This window comes from Centroberyx affinis, unplaced genomic scaffold (genome assembly GCF_046629955.1).
Source record: "Centroberyx affinis isolate AG114_WGS23_722 - 3 ecotype Tasmania unplaced genomic scaffold, CSIRO-AGI_Caff_v1 ptg001314l_1, whole genome shotgun sequence".
In the NCBI taxonomy this organism is placed as follows: Eukaryota; Metazoa; Chordata; class Actinopteri; order Beryciformes; family Berycidae; genus Centroberyx; species Centroberyx affinis.
Window position 1 is genome coordinate 35507 of NW_027279819.1, and position 23745 is coordinate 59251.

The 23745-nt window shown below is 42.5% G+C and overlaps 1 protein-coding gene across 1 annotated transcript in view; it reads right to left on the reverse strand.

Moving 5' to 3' along the window:
• Window positions 1–12935: 12935 nt before the first annotated feature.
• Window positions 12936–23745, reverse strand: part of mcm9 (minichromosome maintenance 9 homologous recombination repair factor) — a 44536-nt gene continuing 33726 nt past the window's right edge. The window contains exon 15 of the mRNA XM_071525636.1: window positions 12936–15190. Coding sequence (XP_071381737.1) covers window positions 12982–15190 — 2209 coding nt within the window. The 3' untranslated portion in view covers window positions 12936–12981. The remainder of the gene's footprint in view (window positions 15191–23745) is intronic.

Genomic DNA, 23745 nt, shown 5'->3' on the forward strand with positions numbered 1-23745 from the left:
TACACTGTAACACACACTGACACACTGTACACACAGTAACGCAGTGTAACACACTGTAACACACACACTGAAACTGTACACACTGAAACTGTACACACTGAAACTGTACACAATGTAACACACTGTAACAAACTGTAACACACTGTAATACAGTGTAACACACTGTAACACACACTGTACACACTGTACACACACTAGCGCAGTGTAACACAGTGTAACACACTGTAACACACACTGACACACACACTGACACACTGTACACACAGTAACGATTGTAATACAGTGTAACACAGTGTAACGCAGTGTAACACACAATAACGCAGTGTAACACACAATAACGCAATGTAACACACTGTAACAAATTGTAACACACTGTAACACACACTGAAACTGTACACACAGTAACGCAGTGTAACAGTGTAACACACTGTAACAAACAGTAACGCAGTGTAACACAGTGTAACACACAGTAACGCAGTGTAACACACTGTAACACACTGTAACACACTGTAACACACTGTAACACACACTGACACACACACTGACACACACACTGAAACACTGTACACACAGTAACGAGTGTAACACAGTGTAACACACTGTAACACACAGTAACGCAGTGTAACACACTGTAACACACTGTAACACACACTGAAACTGCACACACAGTAACTGTGTAACGCAGTGTAACACACTGTAACACACACTGTACACACTGTACACACAGTAACGAGTGTAACACACTGTAACACACAGTAACGCAGTGTAACACACTGTAACACACACTGAAACTGTACACACAGTAACGCAGTGTAACACAGTGTAACACACTGTAACACACACTGACACACTGTACACACAGTAACGCAGTGTAAGACACTGTAACACACACTGACACACACTGACACACTGTACACACAGTAACGAGTGTAACACAGTGTAACACACTGTAACACACAGTAACGCAGTGTAACACACTGTAGAACACTGTAACACACACTGAAACTGTACACACAGTAACGCAGTGTAATGCAGTGTAACACACACTGACACACTGTACACACAGTAACGCAGTGTAACACATTGTAACACACTGCAACACACACTGACACACTGTACACACAGTAACACAATGTAACACACTGTAACACACACTGACACACTGTCCACAGTAACGCAGTGTAACACACTGTAACACACTGTAACGCAGTGTAACACATTGTAACACACTGCAACACACACTGACACACTGTACACACAGTAACGCAGTGTAACACACTGTAACACACACTGTAACACACACTGACACACTGTAATACAGTGTAACACACTGTAACACACTGACACACTGACACACTGTACACACAGTAACGCAGTGTAACACATTGTAACGCACACTGCACACACAGCAACACACTGTAATACACTGCAACACACACTGACACACTGTACACAATAACGCAGTGTAACACACTGTAACAAACAGTAACACAGTGTAACAGTGTAATACACTGTAACACACACTGACACACTGTACACACAGTAACGCAGTGTAACACAGTGTAACACACTGCAACACATACTGACACATTGTACACACAGTAACGCAGTGTAACACACTGTAACACACACACTGACACACTGTACACACAGTAACGCAGTGTAACACAGTGTAACACACTGCAACACATACTGACACATTGTACACACAGTAACGCAGTGTAACACACTGTAACACACACACTGACACACTGTACACACAGTAACGCAGTGTAACACACTGTAACACACTGTAACGCAGTGTAACACATTGTAACACACTGCAACACACACTGACACACTGTACACACAGTAACGAGTGTAACACATTGTAACACACTGTAACACACACTGACACACTGTACACACAGTAACGAGTGTAACACAGTGTAACACACTGTAACACACAGTAACGCAGTGTAACACACTGTAGAACACTGTAACACACACTGAAACTGTACACACAGTAACGCAGTGTAATGCAGTGTAACACACACTGACACACTGTACACACAGTAACGCAGTGTAACACATTGTAACACACTGCAACACACACTGACACACTGTACACACAGTAACACAATGTAACAAACTGTAACACACACTGACACACTGTCCACAGTAACGCAGTGTAACACACTGTAACACACTGTAACGCAGTGTAACACATTGTAACACACTGCAACACACACTGACACACTGTACACACAGTAACGCAGTGTAACACACTGTAACACACACTGACACACTGTAATACAGTGTAACACACTGTAACACACTGACACACTGACACACTGTACACACAGTAACGCAGTGTAACACATTGTAACGCACACTGCACACACAGCAACACACTGTAATACACTGCAACACACACTGACACACTGTACACAATAACGCAGTGTAACACACTGTAACACACAGTAACACAGTGTAACAGTGTAATACACTGTAACACACACTGACACACTGTACACACAGTAACGCAGTGTAACACAGTGTAACACATTGCAACACACACTGACACACTGTACACACAGTAACGCAGTGTAAAACAGTGTAACGCAGTACAACACACATTGACATACTGACACACTGTACACACAGTAACGCAGTGTAACACACTGTAACACACACACTGACACACTGTACACACAGTAACGCAGTGTAACACACTGTAACACACTGTAACGCAGTGTAACACATTGTAACACACTGCAACACACACTGACACACTGTACACACAGTAACGCAGTGTAACACATTGTAACACTGCAACACACACTGACACACTGTACACACAGTAACGCAGTGTAACACATTGTAATGCACACTGCACACACAGCAACAGACTGTAATACACTGCAACACACACTGACACTGTACACAATAACGCAGTGTAACACACTGTAACACACTGTAACACACAGTAACACAGTGTAACACATAGTAACACATTGTAACACACACTGACACACTGTACACACAGTAACGCAGTGTAACACAGTGTAACACACTGCAACACATACTGACACACTGTACACACAGTAACGCAGTGTAACACACTGTAACACACACACTGACACACTGTACACAGAGTAACGCAATGTAACACACTGTAACACACTGTAACGCAGTGTAACACATTGTAACACACTGCAACACACACTGACACACTGTACACACAGTAACGAGTGTAACACAGTGTAACACACTGCAACACACACTGACACACTGTACACACAGTAACGAGTGTAACAGTGTAACACACTGTAACACACAGTAACGCAGTGTAACACACTGTAGAACACTGTAACACACACTGAAACTGTACACACAGTAACGCAGTGTAATGCAGTGTAACACACACTGACACACTGTACACACAGTAACGCAGTGTAAAACATTGTAACACACTGCAACACACACTGACACACTGTACACACAGTAACACAATGTAACACACTGTAACACACACTGACACACTGTCCACAGTAACGCAGTGTAACACACTGTAACACACTGTAACGCAGTGTAACACATTGTAACACACTGCAACACACACTGACACACTGTACACACAGTAACGCACTGTAACACACACTGACACACTGTAATACAGTGTAACACACTGTAACACACTGACACACTGACACACTGTACACACAGTAACGCAGTGTAACACATTGTAACGCACACTGCACACACAGCAACACACTGTAATACACTGCAACACACACTGACACACTGTACACAATAACGCAGTGTAACACACTGTAACACACAGTAACACAGTGTAACAGTGTAATACACTGTAACACACACTGACACACTGTAACGCAGTGTAACACAGTGTAACACACTGCAACACACACTGACACACTGTACACACAGTAACGCAGTGTAAAACAGTGTAACGCAGTACAACACACATTGACATACTGACACACTGTACACACAGTAACGAGTGTAACACACTGTAACACACAGTAACGCAGTGTAACACACTGTAACACACACTGAAACTGTACACACAGTAACGCAGTGTAACACATTGTAACACACTGCAACACACACTGACACACTGTACACACAGTAACGCAGTGTAACACATTGTAACACTGCAACACACACTGACACACTGTACACACAGTAACGCAGTGTAACACATTGTAATGCACACTGCACACACAGCAACAGACTGTAATACACTGCAACACACACTGACACTGTACACAATAACGCAGTGTAACACACTGTAACACACTGTAACACACAGTAACACAGTGTAACACATAGTAACACATTGTAACACACACTGACACACTGTACACACAGTAACGCAGTGTAACAGTGTAACACACTGCAACACACACTGACACACTGTACACACAGTAACGCAGTGTAAAGCAGTGTACCGCAGTACAACACACACTGACATACTGACACAGTGTACACACAGTGTACACACAGTAACGCAGTGTAACACAGTGTAACGCAGTGTAATACAGTGTAACACACTGTAACGCAGTGTAACAGTGTAATGCAGTGTAACACACTAACACACACTGACAGTGTAAAACACTGTACTGTTACATGACTTCTGATTGGCTGAGCTGACTACAGTCTAGTGTTTCATGACTGCTGATTGGATGAGCTGACTACAGGTTAGTGTTACATGGATGCTGATTGGCTGAGCTGACTAAATTTGAGTGTTACATAACTTCTGATTGGCTGAGCTGACGATAGGCTAGTGTTACACGGCTGCTGATTGGCTGAGTTGACTACAGGCTAGTGTTACATGACTGCTGATTGGCTGAGCTGACGATAGGCTAGTGTTACACGGCTGCTGATTAACTGAGTTGACTACAAGCTAGTGTTACATGACTTCTGATTGGCTGAGCTGACTACATTTGAGTGTTACATGGATGCTGATTGGCTGAGCTGACTACAGTCTAGTGTTAAATGACTGCTGATTGGATGAGCTGACTACAGACAGGTGTTACATGGCTGCTGATTGGATGAGCTGACTACAGACAGGTGTTACATGGCTGCTGATTGGATGAGCTGACGACAGGCTAGTGTTGCACGGCTACTGACTGGCTGTGCTGACTACATGCTAGTGCTACATGATTTCTTTTGGCTGAGCAGACTACAGTCTAGTGTTACATGACTGCTGATTGGATGAGCTGACAACAGACAGGTGTTACATGGCGGCTGATTGGCTGAGCTGACTACAGTCTAGGGTCACATGACTTCTGATTGGCTGAGCTGACTACATTTGAGTGTTACATGACTGCTCATTGGCTGAGCTGACGACAGGCTAGTCTTACATGACTTCTGATTGGCTGAGCTGACTACATTTGAGTGTTACATGGATGCTGATTGGCTGAGCAGACTACAGTCTAGTGTTACATGGCTGCTGATTGGCTGAGATGACTACAGACAGGTGTTACATGGCTGCTGATTGGGTGAGCTGACTACAGTCTACCGTTACATGTCTTCTGATTGGCTGAGCTGACTACAGTCTAGTGTTACATGACTGCTGATTGGATGAGCTGACTACAGACAGGTGTTATATGACTGCTGATTGGATGAGCTGACTACAGACAGGTGTTACATGGCTGCTGATTGGCTGAGCTGACTACAGGCTAGTGTTACATGGCTGCTAATAGGCTGACCTGACTACAGTCTACTGTTACATGACTTCTGATTGGCTGAGCTGACTACAGTGTACTGTTACATGACTTCTGATTGGCTGTGCTGACTACAGTCTAGTGTTACATGACTGCTGATTGGATGAGCTGACTACAGACAGGTGTTACATGGCTGCTGATTGGCTGAGCTGACTACAGTCTAGGGTCACATGGTTGCTGATTGGCTGAGCTGACTACTGGCGAGTGTTACATGACTGCTGATTGGCTGAGCTGAATTCATGCTAGTGTTACATGACTTCTGATTGGCTGAGCTGACTACATGCTAGTGTTACGTGAATTCTGATTGGCTGAGGTGACTACATTTGAGTGTTACATGACTGCTGATTGGCTGAGTTGACTACATAACAGTGTTACATGATTGCTGATTGGCTGAGATAACTACATTTGAGTGTTACAATGCTGCTGATTGGCTGAGCTGATTACAGTCTAGTGTTACATGACTGCTGAGTGGATGAGGACATTTGGGAACTTTTTTGACAAACGGGTTGACAAACGGGAACATGTGTCATTCGGGAAGGCACCCCCGGACGCGCATCCAAAATGTCAAAAATGTTCCCGTTTGTCGGTTGATGAACGGGAACATTTTTGACACGGGGGTCAACAAAAGGTAACATTTTTGACATTCGGGAGGCACCCCCGGACACGCATCCGAAACGTCAAAAATGTTCCTGTTTGTCAACCCCCGTGTAAAAAATGTTCCCGTTTGTCACTGGGACATTTGGGCACATCTTTGACATTTGCAATTGTCCATTCGGGAACCTTTTTGCCATTTGCTATTGTCCATTTGGGAACCCTGACCACCCCATGGGTTAGGGGTTCCCGAATGTCAACACAAAATATCTGCATTTGAATAGGCTGGAACTGGTTCTGCAAACATTTGGCATGCTGGAACCAGTTCAGAATTCAAGAGGAGCCTCTATTATGGAACATATTTCAATTTCACATTGATAAGACAACATCAAGTCATTATTTTGGTCTTTGACATTTGGGAACACCGACCCCCCATTCAAATGTATGCTAAATGTCAGAATGTAAGGAATTGACCATCCGCTGATCACATGCAGTCTGTGTGTGTGTGTCTCGTTAAGGTCGTTTCACTGGATTTTGACCCTTTATACTAGAGCTAGAAAGTTGCAATCTTTTCCAACTGAAAGTTGGTGTTTTCTGAAGGTCGTAGAGACCTGGAACCAAGGTCTATATACAGGTTATGAGGGAAGACCAATGCGCCAGTCTTGGTCTCGAGTCTCTACGACCTTCAGTTCAGGAGATACAGGAAATGCACCAATAGTGGTCAAATTCCCCAAAAATCCAACCTGCAAACCAAAATGCCAAAGTCAATATTTTGACATTTGGCATACTTTTGAATGGGGTGGTCAGGGTTCCCGAATGTCAACACAAAATATCTGCATTTCAGTAGGCTGGAACTGGTTCTGCATATATTTGGCATGCTGGAACCAGTTCAGGATTCAAGAAGAGCCTCTATTATGGAACATATTTCAATTTCACATTGATAAGACAACATCAAGTCATTTTTTTGGTCTTTGACATTTGGGCACACCGACCCCCCATTCTAAAGTATGCCAATGTAGTCATATGTGTTCAATATTGTTTCAATACATTATGAGGGTCAGTATAATTGAATAAGCAGCAGACCACTTTGATTAAAACAGTAAAACAAATATTTATTTAAACAACCATGACACTGAAATTGCTGTTTCACTTTGAGGTCAACAATGCCACCATGTGGTATAAAAATATAAAACAAATAACAGACCTTCCAAATATTCTGTATATATTATATTATATATTCTATATTCTATATTTGCAAACATTTCAGTTAAAGTGCCTCTCATTATCATGCAAGAAATATATGTACCATATGCACCACTGATTTACCCCAAAGTGCACTTGGTGAGTTTGCAGTAGAAAGAAAAGTGCTTCAGAACAAGTCAAAATGTGCCTCCATACATACAGTATTCCCTAGGCTATATACTGTAGGTGACATTAATGGGATCTCAAAAAATGACTGATAACTCTCAGCAAAAAACAACAGCAAACCCAAAACACAGCAAAACAACGTTTTGTAAACATTTACAAAAAACATTTACAAAACCAACTAGTAGTTGGGGAAGAGGGCTGGCACTCCTGATGGCTGCTCTCCTGGCCCTGTCGTGGGCCCTGTCTTTCGCCCTCTGTGCAGCCTTCATTTTGTCCCCCAGCGGGCTGATGCTTATCACAAGCTTTTGGTACCGCGCATAAGTGCTGCTGGGCTTCACTGGCGTCTGGTGAGGAAACACAAAACACACATTGAGTGTCCCGATTGGAATTCTTTACAGGCCTCAACTTTAAACAGGACAAAATTAGATTTCTTTTCTTTTCTTTGGGTTAAAAGACACTGGCACATCTTTATTTACACTTTCAGGGGCTTCCAGGGGCTTCCTCCTCGTCTTCCTCCTCGTCTTCCTGCTCCTGTTCCTGCTCCTCCTCCAACATCTGCTCAAGCTCCTCCTCTAGGCTGGAAACCCCAGACTCCTGATAGGGGACCTCCCCCTCTTCATCTGTGATGGAGTCGGATGAAGAAGCGTGGCGGATGCTCTTCCTGGAGGCCTTAGGAGTGGTGGAGGTTGAGGCGGCTGCAGAGGTGGAGGCAGGGGTGGTGGAGCCAGACACAGCCCCTCAAAATGTCGCTGCATCTCCATGGACTGCTGCACGTCCAGATTTAAGGCACAGAATTTGTCACCGGTAGAGGTGTTGTGGCACATGAAAGTGGCCATTTTTGACCTCACCTCGGCAGAGTGGACGTTCTTTGCCTGGAGACAGTAGAAGAGAGGGACACAAAAAGATTGGTACTGTTATTAAAGCCAGCAGTTTTAATTGCAATACTGCTGCAGGACGAGTGACTGAAGAGAACTCACGTGTGCGGACACGGCCGTGCGTAGGTCGATGAAATTGGGCTTTCCTGGCAAGCCCATCTCCTCCCAAGTTCTTGCATGGCCCTTTGCCACCCGTGAAGAAGACAAGCTTATTACGGGGCTTGCACCTCTCCCGCAGCTCCAGCCAGGTCTCCAGCCACTTGTATTCTTCTGGCTCCAAATAGATCTGGGCTGCTCCGAAGTCTTTGTTGGTTTTGTGATCGCTAACCTGCAATACACAGAAAACAGACAGACGCCCGGACCCTGTCAGATCAAACATTTCCAATAAAACTCAAATTATAACCACACATCAGTCAAGACCCTCATACTTACAGAGAGAACAAAACCGGCGGAGGACTGGTTGTCAGTCTTGGCAGCCAGGACTTCATTCACCTTCATGTTGATCAGGACTCCGGGGCGGTGTCCATACAGGGAAGCCAGAAATGCGGCAAAGTAACTGTAAAAACGGTACCAGAGCTGCTGCGTGTTGTCTTTCTTCATTTCATCTGAGAGGAGGACATGGCAAAAGAAAGAACACAAAAACCGTCTCAGCACCTTAGAGACAGACAGACAGACACACACACACACACACACACACAGGCTAAACTGTCCACTATGCACACTTACCCAGCAGCTCTGGGATTTTTGCCTTGGTGAGCTCCCAGCACCTCCTCAGGGTCTCCCTCATGACAACCCTGGACATTTTGTCGGCCTTCACCTTTAGCTGGTGCAGACCGACCTTTTTGGTGATGTTGGTCAGGACTCCTTTCACAGCCCTGACCACCCCGGTGAACTGGGCCTGGGACAGGCGAGAGAGGCGTGGTGGAGTCTCCTTCATGCACTTGACAAACTGGTAGACGTTTCTCAAGTAGAAGTTGGCTGTCGTTATGGTCTTGCCCATGCTTGCCAGCTGGCCTGACCATCTGCAAAAGCACAAGGTTGGACTTAGTCACTGTTCACAGGCATGTGTCATAACCGCTTAATAACAATTGATTAGGAAAGCCACACTTACTTTCTGATTTTGTCCATATCGTCAAGAAACAGCCACGAGTGCAAGTCCTTGTTCCCCATGCTTATGAAGAACACAAAGGATTTAACTCTGCTGACCTTGGAGAAGGCATTCTCCAGCTGTTTGGTGGACGGACAGCTTCCCTCGTGGTACCGCTGGTAGTCCTTGAGGTATTTTTCTGTGAATACACATAGAAAACTATGTGAGTAACACTTAACATGAAATTAGAACCTTTAGTCACTCACTCACATGCTACTTTATGGATATTTAGGGATATTTTGACATTTGGCATACTTTCGAATGGGGTGGTCAGGGTTCCCGAATGTTAACACAAATGGCAAAAATGCTCCCAAATGGACACAGAGAAGGGAAAGGTTCCCATTTGTCAGTAAAAATGAATGGAAAAGTATTGCCATTGTCAAAATTGTGACACGGTGTCAATGTGGTCGGCGTTTAGCACACCTTGAATGGTGTCAATTGGGAACAAAGCCGACATATGGGAACAAACCGTGGGGTGACAAACGGGAACATTATTGGATATTACTGTTATTATATTGTCCATATGGAATATACATATATTGACAAGTGGGAACATTTTTGACATTTGGGTCAATATTTGTGATATTCAAAAGTGTGCCAAGTGTCAAAAAACAAACTGTCACCAATCTGTCCACATTTGACAGGGGCTGTACTAGTCAATCCTCACACCATCCTCACTTGATTATTCTAAATAAACCTCACTTTTTTTTCTAGTTGTTGTGGAGGGGATTTGGTGATGTGGGCTTGTTCTAGGCCCCACCCACACTGTCTGTGCAAAATCTGGGGTCTCTGGGACCTTTATTTGAGAAAATATGCACATTTGAAATATAATATGCACATGACACCAAATGTCAAATTTGACACAAGAGACACCTGCCAACCCTTTGATCTTTGTGCAGGTTTTTAGGCACCTTAACATGCATCCAGAACCACCAAATTCATGTCAGCTCTTCACTGCAACACCAACTTTCAGTTGGAAAAGGTTGCAACTTTGTAGCTCCAGTATAAAGGTTCAAAATCCAGTGAAATTGCCTTAACGAGGCCTTAACGAGACCTTTTGTCCATTTGGGAACATTTTTGCCATTTGGGTCTTCTTCAGGAAGAACCCAGCCCCACTCACCACCATCACCCTGAGAGATTCCCCAGTCGACACTGTGGAGTCCTTCCGCTTCCTGGGCTCCATCATCACCCAGGACCTCAAGTGGGAGCTGAACATCAGCTCCCTCACCAAAAAAGCACAACAGAGGATGTACTTCCTGTGGCAGCTGAGGAAGTTCAACCTGCCGAAGACGATGATGGTGCACTTCTACTCCTCCATCATTGAGTCCATCCTCACCTCCTCCATCACCATCTGGTACGCTGCTGCCACTGCCAAGGACAAGGGCAGACTGCAGTGTATCATTTGCTCCACTGAGAAGGTGATTGGCTGCAATCTACCTTCCCTCCAGGACCTGTACGCCTCCAGGACCCTGAGGCGAGCAGGAAAGATTGTGGCCGACCCCTCTCACCCTGGACACACACTTTTTGAAACGCTCCCCTCTGGCAGGAGGCTGCGGTCCATCAGGACCAAAACCTCACGCCACAAGAACAGTTTCTTCCCGTCTGCAGCTGCCCTCATCAACAAGCCCCAGGACCCCCACTGACACAGACCCTTATCCCCCCCCCCCCATATACTCCATACCTTTGCACATGCTCTGGTAAATATTTTGCACATACCCATAACAGTTATATTGCACATATACATTTGTACATATTTTTATTTTATTATTTTTTCTCCACGTTTATGTTTATTGTGTGCACCTCCATACCAAAGCTGAAAACTTACTTAAATTTCCCTTTCAAATGTATGTGAGGTGTCACGCTTCCCACGCAGCAATGCTACGTGCTACAAGGCCCGGACAAAGATGGAAGTGCCCCATTTGTGCGTGGCAACGACATTAAAAAATCAGAGCTCTGACAAATTTAGAAAAAAAATATCACCAATCTGCCCAACTTTGACAGCGGCTGTTCAACTAGTCAACCCTCACACCATCCTCACTTGAATATTCCAAATAAACCTCATTTTTTTTCTAGATGCCGCAGAGGGGATTTGGTGATGTGGGCTTGTTCTAAGCCCCACCCACACTGTCTGTGCAAAATCTGGGCTCTCTGGGACCTTTATTTGAGAAAATATGCACATTTGAAATATAATATTCACATAACCCTAACCCTAACCCAAATGTCGAATTTGACACAAGACAACTGCCAACCCTTTGACCTTTGTGCAGGTTTTTAGGCACCTTAACATGCATCCAGAACCACCAAAATCATGTCAGCTCTTCACAACACCAACTTTCAGTTGGAAAAGGTTGCAACTTTCTAGCTCTAGTATAAAGGGTCAAAATCCAGTGAAATGGCCTTAGCGAGACCTTTTGACCTTTCATTTCCCCCCCTTGTTTTTGTTTGGTTGTTTCTTTTTTGTAAGTATACATCTGCTTCAAGGGTCGCTATTGATGATCCTCAATTTTGACAATACTTTATATCATTTATACTTCTATACTTGTACAGGATGTCCAAAAACCAGAACCAAAAATGCCATGACTTTATATTTCCTATTACTGGTAAATGCATGCATGCTCTAGGTCAGTGGTTCTCAATGTGGGGTCCGGGGACCACCAGGGGTCATTGAGGGGGTTCCAGGGGGTCCCCAGCAACTTGATGAATTGTTAAACCTCTCCATTATTTAATTTACAAGAAGTTAACACAATTAGAGAATGTAGAGGAATGACTATTTTAGTCATAGTTTCACTGTTATCTCTCTACCTACAATAGTCTTGGAATTCTGGACAAAATCATATTTAACAATACAAATATTCTCAGGTTTGGGTCTGAGAGACAAAGTCTCATTAAATAGGGGTTTGTGGCCCTAATGTGGACTAAATTAGGGGTCCTTGATACAAAAACGTTTGAGAACCACTGCTCTAGGTGTAAGCATCAGTCAAAATGGCAAGCTTGGCTGCAGTTGTTGCATGTGGGGGTGCCCTACAAAATAAATCTGAAATTGGTCTAAAATGCCTTGAGTGCTTGAACCAAAGAATCCCCGCTTGCAGCTATATTTGTATTTACATTGCTCTGTGCCCCAGAATAAAACATATGGTGAGATATTTGTTGTCTTCTTTCATTATATGTATGCTGTTGACATGAGTAAAAGTACAAACACAACACATGGAATCATTTTTTATTTATCCACACACACTATGACAATAGTGTGTGTGTACTTTGTGTGCTAGACTTTAGCTTTCTTCCCAACCTGTTCGTCCCACTCAATATTGAGAACATCATCACTTAAGTCTTCAGAGCTGAATAGAGACAGTCCAGATGGGCCATTGGAACCATGACCACCACCGCTTGGTGGAGGGCCTAGCTCAAAACACTTCCTCTTTTTAAGGTTGACAGTCGTTTCATAGTCACTGGTGCCATCATTAAACATTTTCATTTTACCAGTGTTACTGTGTTTGGCAGCACAACTAGGCTGTGTCTTATTGTTTTGTAATGCTGTGTGTCCATGTTCAGTGACTGTCCACATTGCACTCCGCTTAGACAGAGTTTTAGTTGGTGACTTTGTCCCTGGTGTCACTTGGTATTGGCATCGTGATGTGAGCTCTGAGCTCTGTGTGTGGGGGGGTGGAAGTGCTCCCATTACTTTGACCAATGTGGCTAGAGACTTGCCTTGTTGTCCTTCAATGGGTGTGAAAGCACTCTGTTCAGGGGAATTTATAGTTTTCTCTTCTCTAGAACTTGAGCATTCAGCACTACCTGAGTTAGATGTACTTTTTTGGACTTCAGAGGCAGTGGTGGATATGGTTTTTTCTCCTTCAGCTGCAGACTTAGGCTCTGTGGAAGCCATGAAAGAAAATCTTGAGAGTTTGGCCAGGGTCAAGGAGGCCACAGTGGACTTAGTCTGGTCTGATGTGGCAGTTACTGGATGATCAATGTAAGTGCTTGGATTAGGAGGAGGGATGTAAGCAAAGGTATCTAGTCTAGTCTCCTCCGTGTTGCTGAGTTTGGTTGTTACTTGTTGATGTTTCTGGTCTGTATCATCACTCATGTTTATACTATGCACTCCTTTTCTTTGTCCTGAATCCTCCATTCCAAATGAAAAAGCATTCTTACTTAAACGATTGGCTTCCCTTATCTTACCTCCTACATCAGGAGCACTGCCACAGTGAGACCCTCTCTCTCTCTCCTCACTAACTTGATTTTTCTTGCTGCCACCTACAGGTGAATTTTGGTAATGCTGCTGACTTTTCTCACTCTTACCCTTCTCTGGTCTACATGTCGCTGTCAGTGAAATGGCGGAGTCATGACTGACCAGCTTGTGTTTGCGATTTGGGGCTTTTCTGCTGCTGTTAGTGTAGAGATATGTGCTGTCTGTGTTTAAACCTGAGCTGGTATGAGGGTCCTGGTTGTGGATCAGAGGTCTAACGTTGCTCATCTTCTCCCTTGGCTTGAATGTGAAGCCTGACAACTTTGCATGCAGGCCTCTCCCCGTTTCAGTTTCAGCTGCAATCTTGCAATCCCCAGCACCAACTTTCTTAGTCCGATTCCCTGTCCCATCCCTCCAGTCTTCACTCTCAAGTTTACCTTCTTCCCCAGAGGAGAGACCCTTCTGAACTCTGTTCTTTGAGGTGCAATTCTTTCCTGCTGATGGTGTGCTGCTAGCGTGGGGGGCAAAAGGGGCATCTGAGGAGAATGCCTGCTCTGAAGGATCTATCACATCTTTCCTGATTTTAATTCCTACCACTCCCATTTGTCCGCCCTCTTTGTCCCACTGGTGATCATTCATCTCCAGCTCCCTGAGTCGTTTGTCTCTCAGCTTCTTGGAGACTTTTTGCAATACAGAACCTGCTGACTCTGGATCTGATGATAGTGAAATTGCATTATTATCTTTCTGTCTGTCTGTCTCACATTGCTTTCTTTTCTCTGGAGTTTTAGAGTTTTCTTCTATCATTTTTCTATCTTCATAATTTTTTCTCCTCTCTTCTTCTGAAACAGGGGCGACTGTTTTACAAGGGCCCTGATCTGAAATAAATAATATTGACCCATTGTCACTTAGTGGCAGCTCAACAGGATGTTCCAGAATAATTTCCTTTGCAGTTTGATTGTTCAGTTTGTTGGGTGCTGTGGATATTTCTGACCAACTGGAATCTACGTTGTGTGGTTGTCTCCTGATATTTTGTTGTGTTGTTACGGTTGGTGAGGTGACGATGTCTGTGGACAATGCCGATGGGCTGACGGTCAGTGAGTGGAACCAGTCCAAGCCACTCTCCACTGTGACATCATCTGCCGTGAGGTGAGGTGTGGTGATGTTATGGTGGTGTGGTTTGCTGATGGAGTTCACATCTGTGAGTTGATGCTGGTGGTTATCGGTTGGATGATCAGACCAGGGTGTCTCTGGAACTGTAGTACAAGAGCTTGGGATATTGCTCTTCAGCCTAGGGGACATACAAATACAGACGATGATCAGCAACACATTACGTTTGGTTGGTAGCTTCAAAGTGCTTGACATACTAAACTTATAATTGCTAACACAAATGGAGAAACAAAACAGAAAAAGGATGGCGAGGTAGTGAGGGAGAAAAAGGAAGGGAGGGAAAAGACAGAAATTGAGCTGAAGAAGAATGCAAGAGACGCCAGAGGTAATGATAGTGTCAGTCAGCAGAAAAGAGCAGAGTTACAAGTTCTTATCAAAACTCCTCATTCTTGAATAATACAAAATAATACATTTGAAAAATGTCAATGTGCTTTTAGGGTACTCCACAGTATTGAGTTTGTTCTGCTAAAGGTAACAGATGATCTGTTTTTATACAGATACAAGACAATGGGCTATTTTAATTAGGGTTCAACTGATTTTAAGGCCTTTACTGCTATTTTTTAACTGAAGTCGATAGTCGATATTTTGTGCCCATATTCAATATCTTTAAATTAGAACATTTTCATGCAAAAACCCCTCTCCAAAAAACAACAAAAATCAAGAAAACTATTACTAGATTAAATCCCTTTTTAATGAAATGTTTGAATAAACAAAATGATGACCCTGATGAAGGCCACAAGCCGAAACGTGTTGGTCTAACAATAAAGTAGTTCTATATACTACAAGTGTTGCTGGAGTTTTGACCTTTTTTAGAGCTTTTTCCCTTCTCCATTCACCTTGGAAGTAGATGAAGTTGTGCCAGAAACCCCTACTCTGCTTCTATAATAAACAAAATGAACAAAAAGAAAGAGAGATTTTGCAAATGCAAAATAAAAGTGCCCCTTTTTTCTCTCTTCTTTTACCTTCATTGGTATTGTAAACAGTGTTATCAACAGTCTGACGTCATATTTCACACACAAACATATGCAGACAAAGCATATACGTCCTTACTTTTAAATTTTTTGAAAAAAAATAAACATTACTAAAATAATTCGGTAATGCTTTATTTTACAGCCCACTAATTACGGAGTTACCAGTTTGTAATTATGGGGTACAAATAAAATAACAATGCTGTAGTTACAGGGTAACAAAACAATAAGTCCAGGAATTAAGGGGTAACAATTTTGTAATTATGAGAGACTTATAAAGGTAGTTACGGTGCAACTATTTTCGTAATTACCGCATACTTAAATCATAATTACAGGGTACAATAACGTAATTACGGGGGACAAAACAAATGTTAATGGTGCTTGTTCCCTGTAGTTATGGAATAAGTACAAGGTGTGCAGGCTGTAAAATAAAGCAGTGCTTGTTCCCCTCTTGTCAGAGAACTAGTTGAAAATGTCAAGCTAATCAGTATCTACAGAAAACAAAGATTGATGAGTTAACCACAACATGCATTGTGTCTGGAATCTACAACTTATATAATGGGATCTAAATGAATAATAATAATAATAAATAATAATACATTTTATTTTTAATGTAGTTTTCATTACAAGTAAACCTCAAATGAGCTTTTCACACTGCGATATGTTAACAGGAAGTGATGTCATAACCAGGTAGCATCGGATCCAGTCTGGGCTAGTCGTCTTCAAAATGGAAACAAGGTGTTTTACAACTTGTACAACTTTTACAATCTCCCAGCTCTCTCCAGTGGCGACATTAGTCAGTTCATAGAAGAATGTGCAAAGAAGCTCAAAGGATATGGCTGTTATCCGAAAATTAAATTTTTGATTATTAGGGTAAGCTACGATAACAAGCTGGCTACATAGCATATAAAGCTAGCAAACGCTAATCTTACGCATCACTACAGTGACGCTGTTGAGAACATGCAACGACACTTGTGTCTCTGACAACTGTCCTACTTCAGTTGCAGTCAAATTTTTGTTTATTCACTACTCCCCATTTCTATATTAACTATTGTAAATTAGCAACCATCCAGTCTATAAAGGGAGGGATTTAATGAGTAGTCAGCATACTGCACTATTTATTTCTCTATAAAAGTAGTCCAATAACAAGAACAATGAAAACAAGTGCTATATATCTATAAACCTAGTGCAATAAGGAGAACTATGGAGCCCCCCAGGGGTCACCTGGTAAAAGAAAATTATCTGGAAATCAGTGGGCACAGTTTACTTTACTCCCATGGATTAGTAAACCGTGCACACGGATTTGTAATATGTACATTGATAACGTCAAAGACGGACTATTATACAGTGAGCCATAGCCATTACGCACCACTTGGCATACATACAGCATAGTGAGCTATAATAGCCATTAAGCACCTAGACCTGCAGTACTGTGCAAAAGTCTTAGGCATATGTCAAAGAAATCCATAAAGCGAAGATGCTTTCAAAACTAATAAAATGAAAAGTTTCTGAATATCAAAAATTTACAATAAACAGCACTCTACTGACACACTAATGCGGAAAACAAATATACATCTAAGACTTCTAAGAAATTTATATAAAAAATCTAGGGTGCCTAAGACTTTTGCACAGTACTGTATATGTGAACCATAACCACTGATTGATCACACCAGTAGGTCTAATTTATGATCTGATGTGCGTTTCGGTGACAATATGAAACCCATTTACTCCCTGTAAATCATGCTTGTAGAAAAAGCATGTTAATGCATACATCTATAAATGTTATATGCAACTCCGTGCCACTGTGGTGTCCAGGTTTTCCGCTAGACATTTTTTTTTTTAACGGCCAGTAAGATTTCAGGATTCCAGACAAGTAGAACATTTACCGGACATACGTTTTAAACAATACAAACCAAATGATCAGTGAGAAATAACAAAAATAGCTGTTTTTGCTGACTATTTTCGAAACCAAGTGGTACAAAGCTCGGCTACTTTGTGCTGCCACGACGGAATGAAGAGGAGAATATTCCCATCAGCTTTGGAAACTTATATTTTTAATAATAAATAAATAGTTTATTGGCTACAAATTGTTGTATATACACTATATTGCCAAAAGTATTCACTCACCCATCCAAATAATTGAAATCAGGTGTTCCAATCACTTCCATGGCCACAGGTGTATAAAATCAAGCACCAAGGCATGCAGACTGTTTCTACAAACATTTGTGAAAGAATGGGTCGCTCTTAGGAGTTCAGTGAATTCCAGCGTGGTACTGTCAATCGCTACAGACCTCCAAACTTCATGTGGCCTTCAGATTAGCTCAAGAACAGTGCGTAGAGAGAGCTTCATGGAATGGGTTTCCATGGCCGAGCAGCTGCATCCAAGCCATACATCACCAAGTGCAATGCAAAGCGTCGGATGCAGTGGTGTACAGCACGCCGCCACTGGACTCTAGAGCAGTGGAGACGCGTTCTCTGGAGTGACGAATCGCGCTTCACCATCTGGCGATCTGATGGACGAGTCTGGGTTTGGCGGTTGCCAGTAGAACGGTACTTGTCTGACTGCATTGTGCCAAGTGTAAAGTTTGGTGGAGGGGGGATTATGGTGCGGGGTTGTTTTTCAGGAGCTGGGCTTGGCCCCTTAGTTCCAGTGAAAGGAACTCTGAATGCTTCAGCATACCAAGAGATTTTGGACAATTCCATGCTCCCAACTTTGTGGGAACAGTTTGGGGATGGCCCCTTCCTGTTCCAACATGACTGTGCACCAGTGCACAAAGCAAGGTCCATAAAGACATGGATGAGAGAGTTTGGTGTGGATGAACTTGACTGGCCTGCACAGAGTCCTGACCTCAACCCGATAGAACACCTTTGGGATGAATTAGAGCGGAGACTGAGAGCCAGGCCTTCTCATCCAACATCAGTGTGTGACCTCACAAATACACTTCTGGAAGAATGGTCAAAAATTCCCATAAACACACTCCTAAACCTTGTGGAAAGCCTTCCCAGACGAGTTGAAGCTGTTATAGCTGCAAAGGGTGGACCGACGTCATATTAAACCCTATGGATTAAGAATGGGATGTCACTTAAGTTCATATGCGAGTCAAGGCAGGTGAGCCAATACTTTTGGCAATATAGTGTATGTGACATCTACACTACCAGTCAAAAGTTTTGAAACATTTTTCTTTATTTTTACTATTACTAAAGACATCAAAACTGTGAAATAACACAAATGGATAAGTCTTAAACAAATCAAAACTATCTTATATTTTAGATTCTATTAAGTAGCCGCCCTTTGTCTTGATGGAAAGGCAAAGGCTTTGGAAAGAAATTCATACATAGGCATCAACTTCACTATTTATATTTGTCTAAGAAACAAATTTCAAGCATTTAAGCATTAGCCTTTAGATCAAAATGGCTTTAAGAAAATGAAAAACGTTGAAAAATGTTTTGCTTGTTTATCATGTAAAATTCAACTTTGCCATTTGTATTTACCATTTTATTGGGTCGTTTAAGCATGCTCTACCTGCAATTGCAATATTTCTGACAGCATTTGAAGGCAGCATTGGCTTGCTACAGTTGTGACTGTGTGGCGATGTGGAAGTGTGTAAAATCTAGGAGATAATGAAGTAAATATTGGACTTCTGGACCCGCAGTGCAATCGCTTTGTTTCAGAGCACTGGGATTATGCTGTTTGGAGTAATCTTATGGTCAGTTTTTGTCCTTTTTGGAGCCGTCTTTACACAGAGAATTTGTACCCACATAAAGCTAAAAATACAAATTCTGTGTGGATGACATGCCGGTAAAAAGGAGGGCTAGTTATCCCGGTACTGACTCAACCTCTCCACCTAGTAAAAAAGCCGGAGCAGAACTGGGATTTATTCAGTGTATTCCATGGTAACCATGGTAACCATTACGCATAATATTCTATCAGCTGTCCGCGTGAGTTAATTTGTAATCTACTGACCCACTTCACGACCGAGGAGGAAAGCAGGAGAAAAAGCCCAACCTGACCTTGTTCTGTGTAAAGTATGGAGAAATGTCTGTACAAATGCCATGCTAACCATGGTGACAGTAACAAGTTTTATAGTTCACGTGATATCATTCAATTAGGCTATTGATTGATTTGTCATATTTTCTGCCAGACAGTTTACTAATCTGCGGGCACAGATTACCAATTCAAGGGCATGGTTTACTAATCCATGCATATGGTTTACTCTTGTGCGCACGGATTCATAATCCGTGTGCACGATTTACCAATGCCTGTATGGATTTCCACACAAATGATTTTTTTCTTACCAGGTGACCCCTGGGGGCTCCATAGAGAACAGCCAAAGCAATGCCACATTTTTTGTTTTTATGACTACCAAAATCTAATCAGTTCATCCTTGAGTCCAAGTGGACCTCTGTGCCAAATCTGAAGAAATTCCCTCAAGGCGTTCCTGAGATATCACATTCACGAGAATGGGACGGACAGACGGATGGACGTAGACGTACATACGGACGTACGTACAGACGGACGGACGGACGGACAACACGAAAACATAATGCCTCCGGCCACGGCTGTCGCGGAGGCATAAAAAACACCACCACAACAGTTGGTCACCAGGGTTAATTACAATCATGGTATACAGATGAAATTGTTACACATTAAGATGATAAAATGGGTCACACATAGCTCATGAGTACACATACAAGATCCACTATTCTACAAATTTGTCATTATGTAGTCTTAAGGAAAAGGTCAGTCTCTCCACGTCGTGAATATCATTTAAAAGTTCTACCCTATCAGTCTTTGTTGGAGGTTCTTTCTGTAGCCACTTACATGCTATAGCTTTCTTACTAGCAGCTAAAAAGCGTCTACTTGTTGCTGTCTCCCAGCAGGCAAGTTTCTACAGTATATTTTCTCTGCTGGAGCTGGTTTTGGTCAGCCTATCTTGGTCGATGGAGAACCCCCTCCTCTTCAAATCTTCACTTAGCGTCTGTTGTATTTCGTCCCTGATATCTGACAGTTCCCTCTTCATATCGTCCTTAAGTGTGTCTTGAAAATTACATAGCCCACTCTTTACATCTGAACGCATTGCCTTGATATCTGCGTGGATGGCCGCGATGCTATCCTCTAGGCCTGCTGAAAACTCGGTAACCTACGTGGGTTTGCTATTGCCCACTGCATTGTCAATTGTAAAAACGTATTAATTATATCAGGGTTTCCCATTAATGTATTAAACTGTGGCGCACAGTTTAATACATTAAACCGTCACTGAGAAAGAAATGTTGCCGTTATTATTAGTTTTATTATTGTTTTTGTGGTCTTTGCCTTCATAAAACTCAGTCTCCTCTCAAAGGGCTGTCCGTCCTCCCTGCTTTGGCAGGTGCTACACGCACCTCCATCCCAATATGTGAGATGAGAAACAAACACGTGCATACGCTCGTGCACACACACTACGTGATACTGTGGACGTCTCTCATTGAGGAACGAAGCACAAGCCACGACCTGGAACGCATTTGTAGCAGGCCCACACAAAGAGCGACAACTATAAAGATAACTACAGTATAAACTATAATGATATGCTTTTGCTCAAGTGTCACACTCCAACGGTATTGGTGCCAAATATTCAGAGAAAACAATGGAGCTTTATCAACGTGCTTTTATTTTACTCGCTCTCTAAAGTAAATAACGACAGAGCCGATGGATTTGGGTTCATGAATTGCCGCAAAAGAGAGAGGAGGCAGCAGAATCAATAATGCTCTTATATGGCGCTTTCATTACATTATTGTGCTTTATTTATATGAGAGCTAATGGTACTAATGGTCACCAAGTGAAGCTATTCATTTCTTTACCAGTAGGAGACTCTGAACACCAAATCTACTGTGGATCAAAGAGTAAAGTCTCCTGTAGCCCATGTTGAGAGAAACACCAGTAACGTCAACAGGCTACTGGAGGGACACATGTTGTTACCTCATATTAAAAACATATTTTGTAAGTTAGCTAGCAAAAGTTAGCGAGTTAACTAGCTTCCAGTTCAGTAAACAGCCTTACGCTAATCCCAAGAGCTCTTCCGATTCCGACCGGGGTTGTGTCATGTTTCTTTTAACATTTTTAGAGGTGATGGTCTTTGTCAAATAGCGCCGGGTTCCTCTGGACTTCTGTCATCAGTTCCTCAGCAGCAGCTCTGTCACTGCAGTGAACTAATGAATTCTCCCAGTCCGCCATTTGTAGAAATCTATTTTTATTGGTTGAAAAAGTTTTAAGTGTTGTATCACCTAAGGCAGGGGTTGAAGAGGATATCGCTGTAGCAGAGGGTATGCAACCAAGGGTTGGTCCAATGGACGATGCCATCGTCCATCGCCGATGGCCGACAGTCATCGACCACTGAGCCCTCTACATCGCAACATCGTGATTTAAAGCCCCCAGACAGAGAGTGCAAAAATGAAGGATGGGTTTATTCTAATTAATATAATAGCTCCTTGCACCTTATTTACTAAAGGAAAAACAGCTTATTTAATCACACAATTTGCCGCCCAGTGAAAGCATGTTTTAATTTAGGCCAGACATAAAATTTATTTTTAAATCTACCTGGTTTGCGCCTGCCTTAGTAAATCAGGGGGTGAGTTTTTATTTGTATCTCAAAACTGAGGATTCAAACTCACCTGCAGAGCGAACTCCGGCCACACTGATCCGTGAATTACTAACGGATAGATTTCTGTCCCTTGGGTTGTTTTGGAACGTAAACGGTATTTTAAAAAAAAACGCCTCTGATTTGCGGTGACGAATCGGTCAAGAAAAAGTTCAACTGGGTTGCGCTGCCCGGCGTTGCCCGGACAACTGACAGCTCTCATTGAAAATGAATTGAAATGAACAGAGACGGACAGACACAATGGACTACTCTCCTGTTCTCTATAGGAACCGAAATTTCAAAACGGTAGGAGTCGGACTACTACGCCTACCAAACATGAAGCGAAGTGCTGCAGTTATGCAGTTACAACACTATGACTAGTATTTAAAATATTTTTTTATAATCAGATGATCTGCTTAATGAGGTTGCTTAAGCATAGGCTATAGGGAGGAAAAGTAGGCTATAGGGAGGAAATAATAATTAATATCCAACATAGGCTACATATATGCAAAAAGTATAAAAGAAAGTATATATCCGTTTCATTACGGACATATGGAAGATCTTTTCTTGTTCGTCTATAAAATCATCCCCCCCCCCCCGTACAACGACGTCATTGTCCATCGCGATGTTTCACTGTGGACATCGTCATATGCCAATTTGGTAGACATCGCCCAACCCTAATGCAACCTCAGGTAGGAATGGCATGCAATAGCAGTTCATCAGTGCAAAACAGCAGACTAGCCACAGCCCTCACTGAGAGAGGGACAGCTTCATTTATTTATTTAGGCAAGTGTGTCTAAAACGTATGGTTTGGTATGGTTTTTGCTGTATGTTTACACCTAGGGCTGGACGATAATTCAATATTATCGCTTATCGTCTTTCAGTGGGATTATGTTGTGATGATATGGTGATTTTGGGATATCGAGACGCATAATTCTGCTGTCTGAACTGATGAGAACAAGCTAATTTTATTTAGAAACTCAGACAAAATGAAGTATGGTAGGAATATTATGTGAAAATTTCAATTTAGTTTGACATCACGCCAAACATCACCATTCAGTTCAATATGATCAACATTAATTTGATTATTTAAC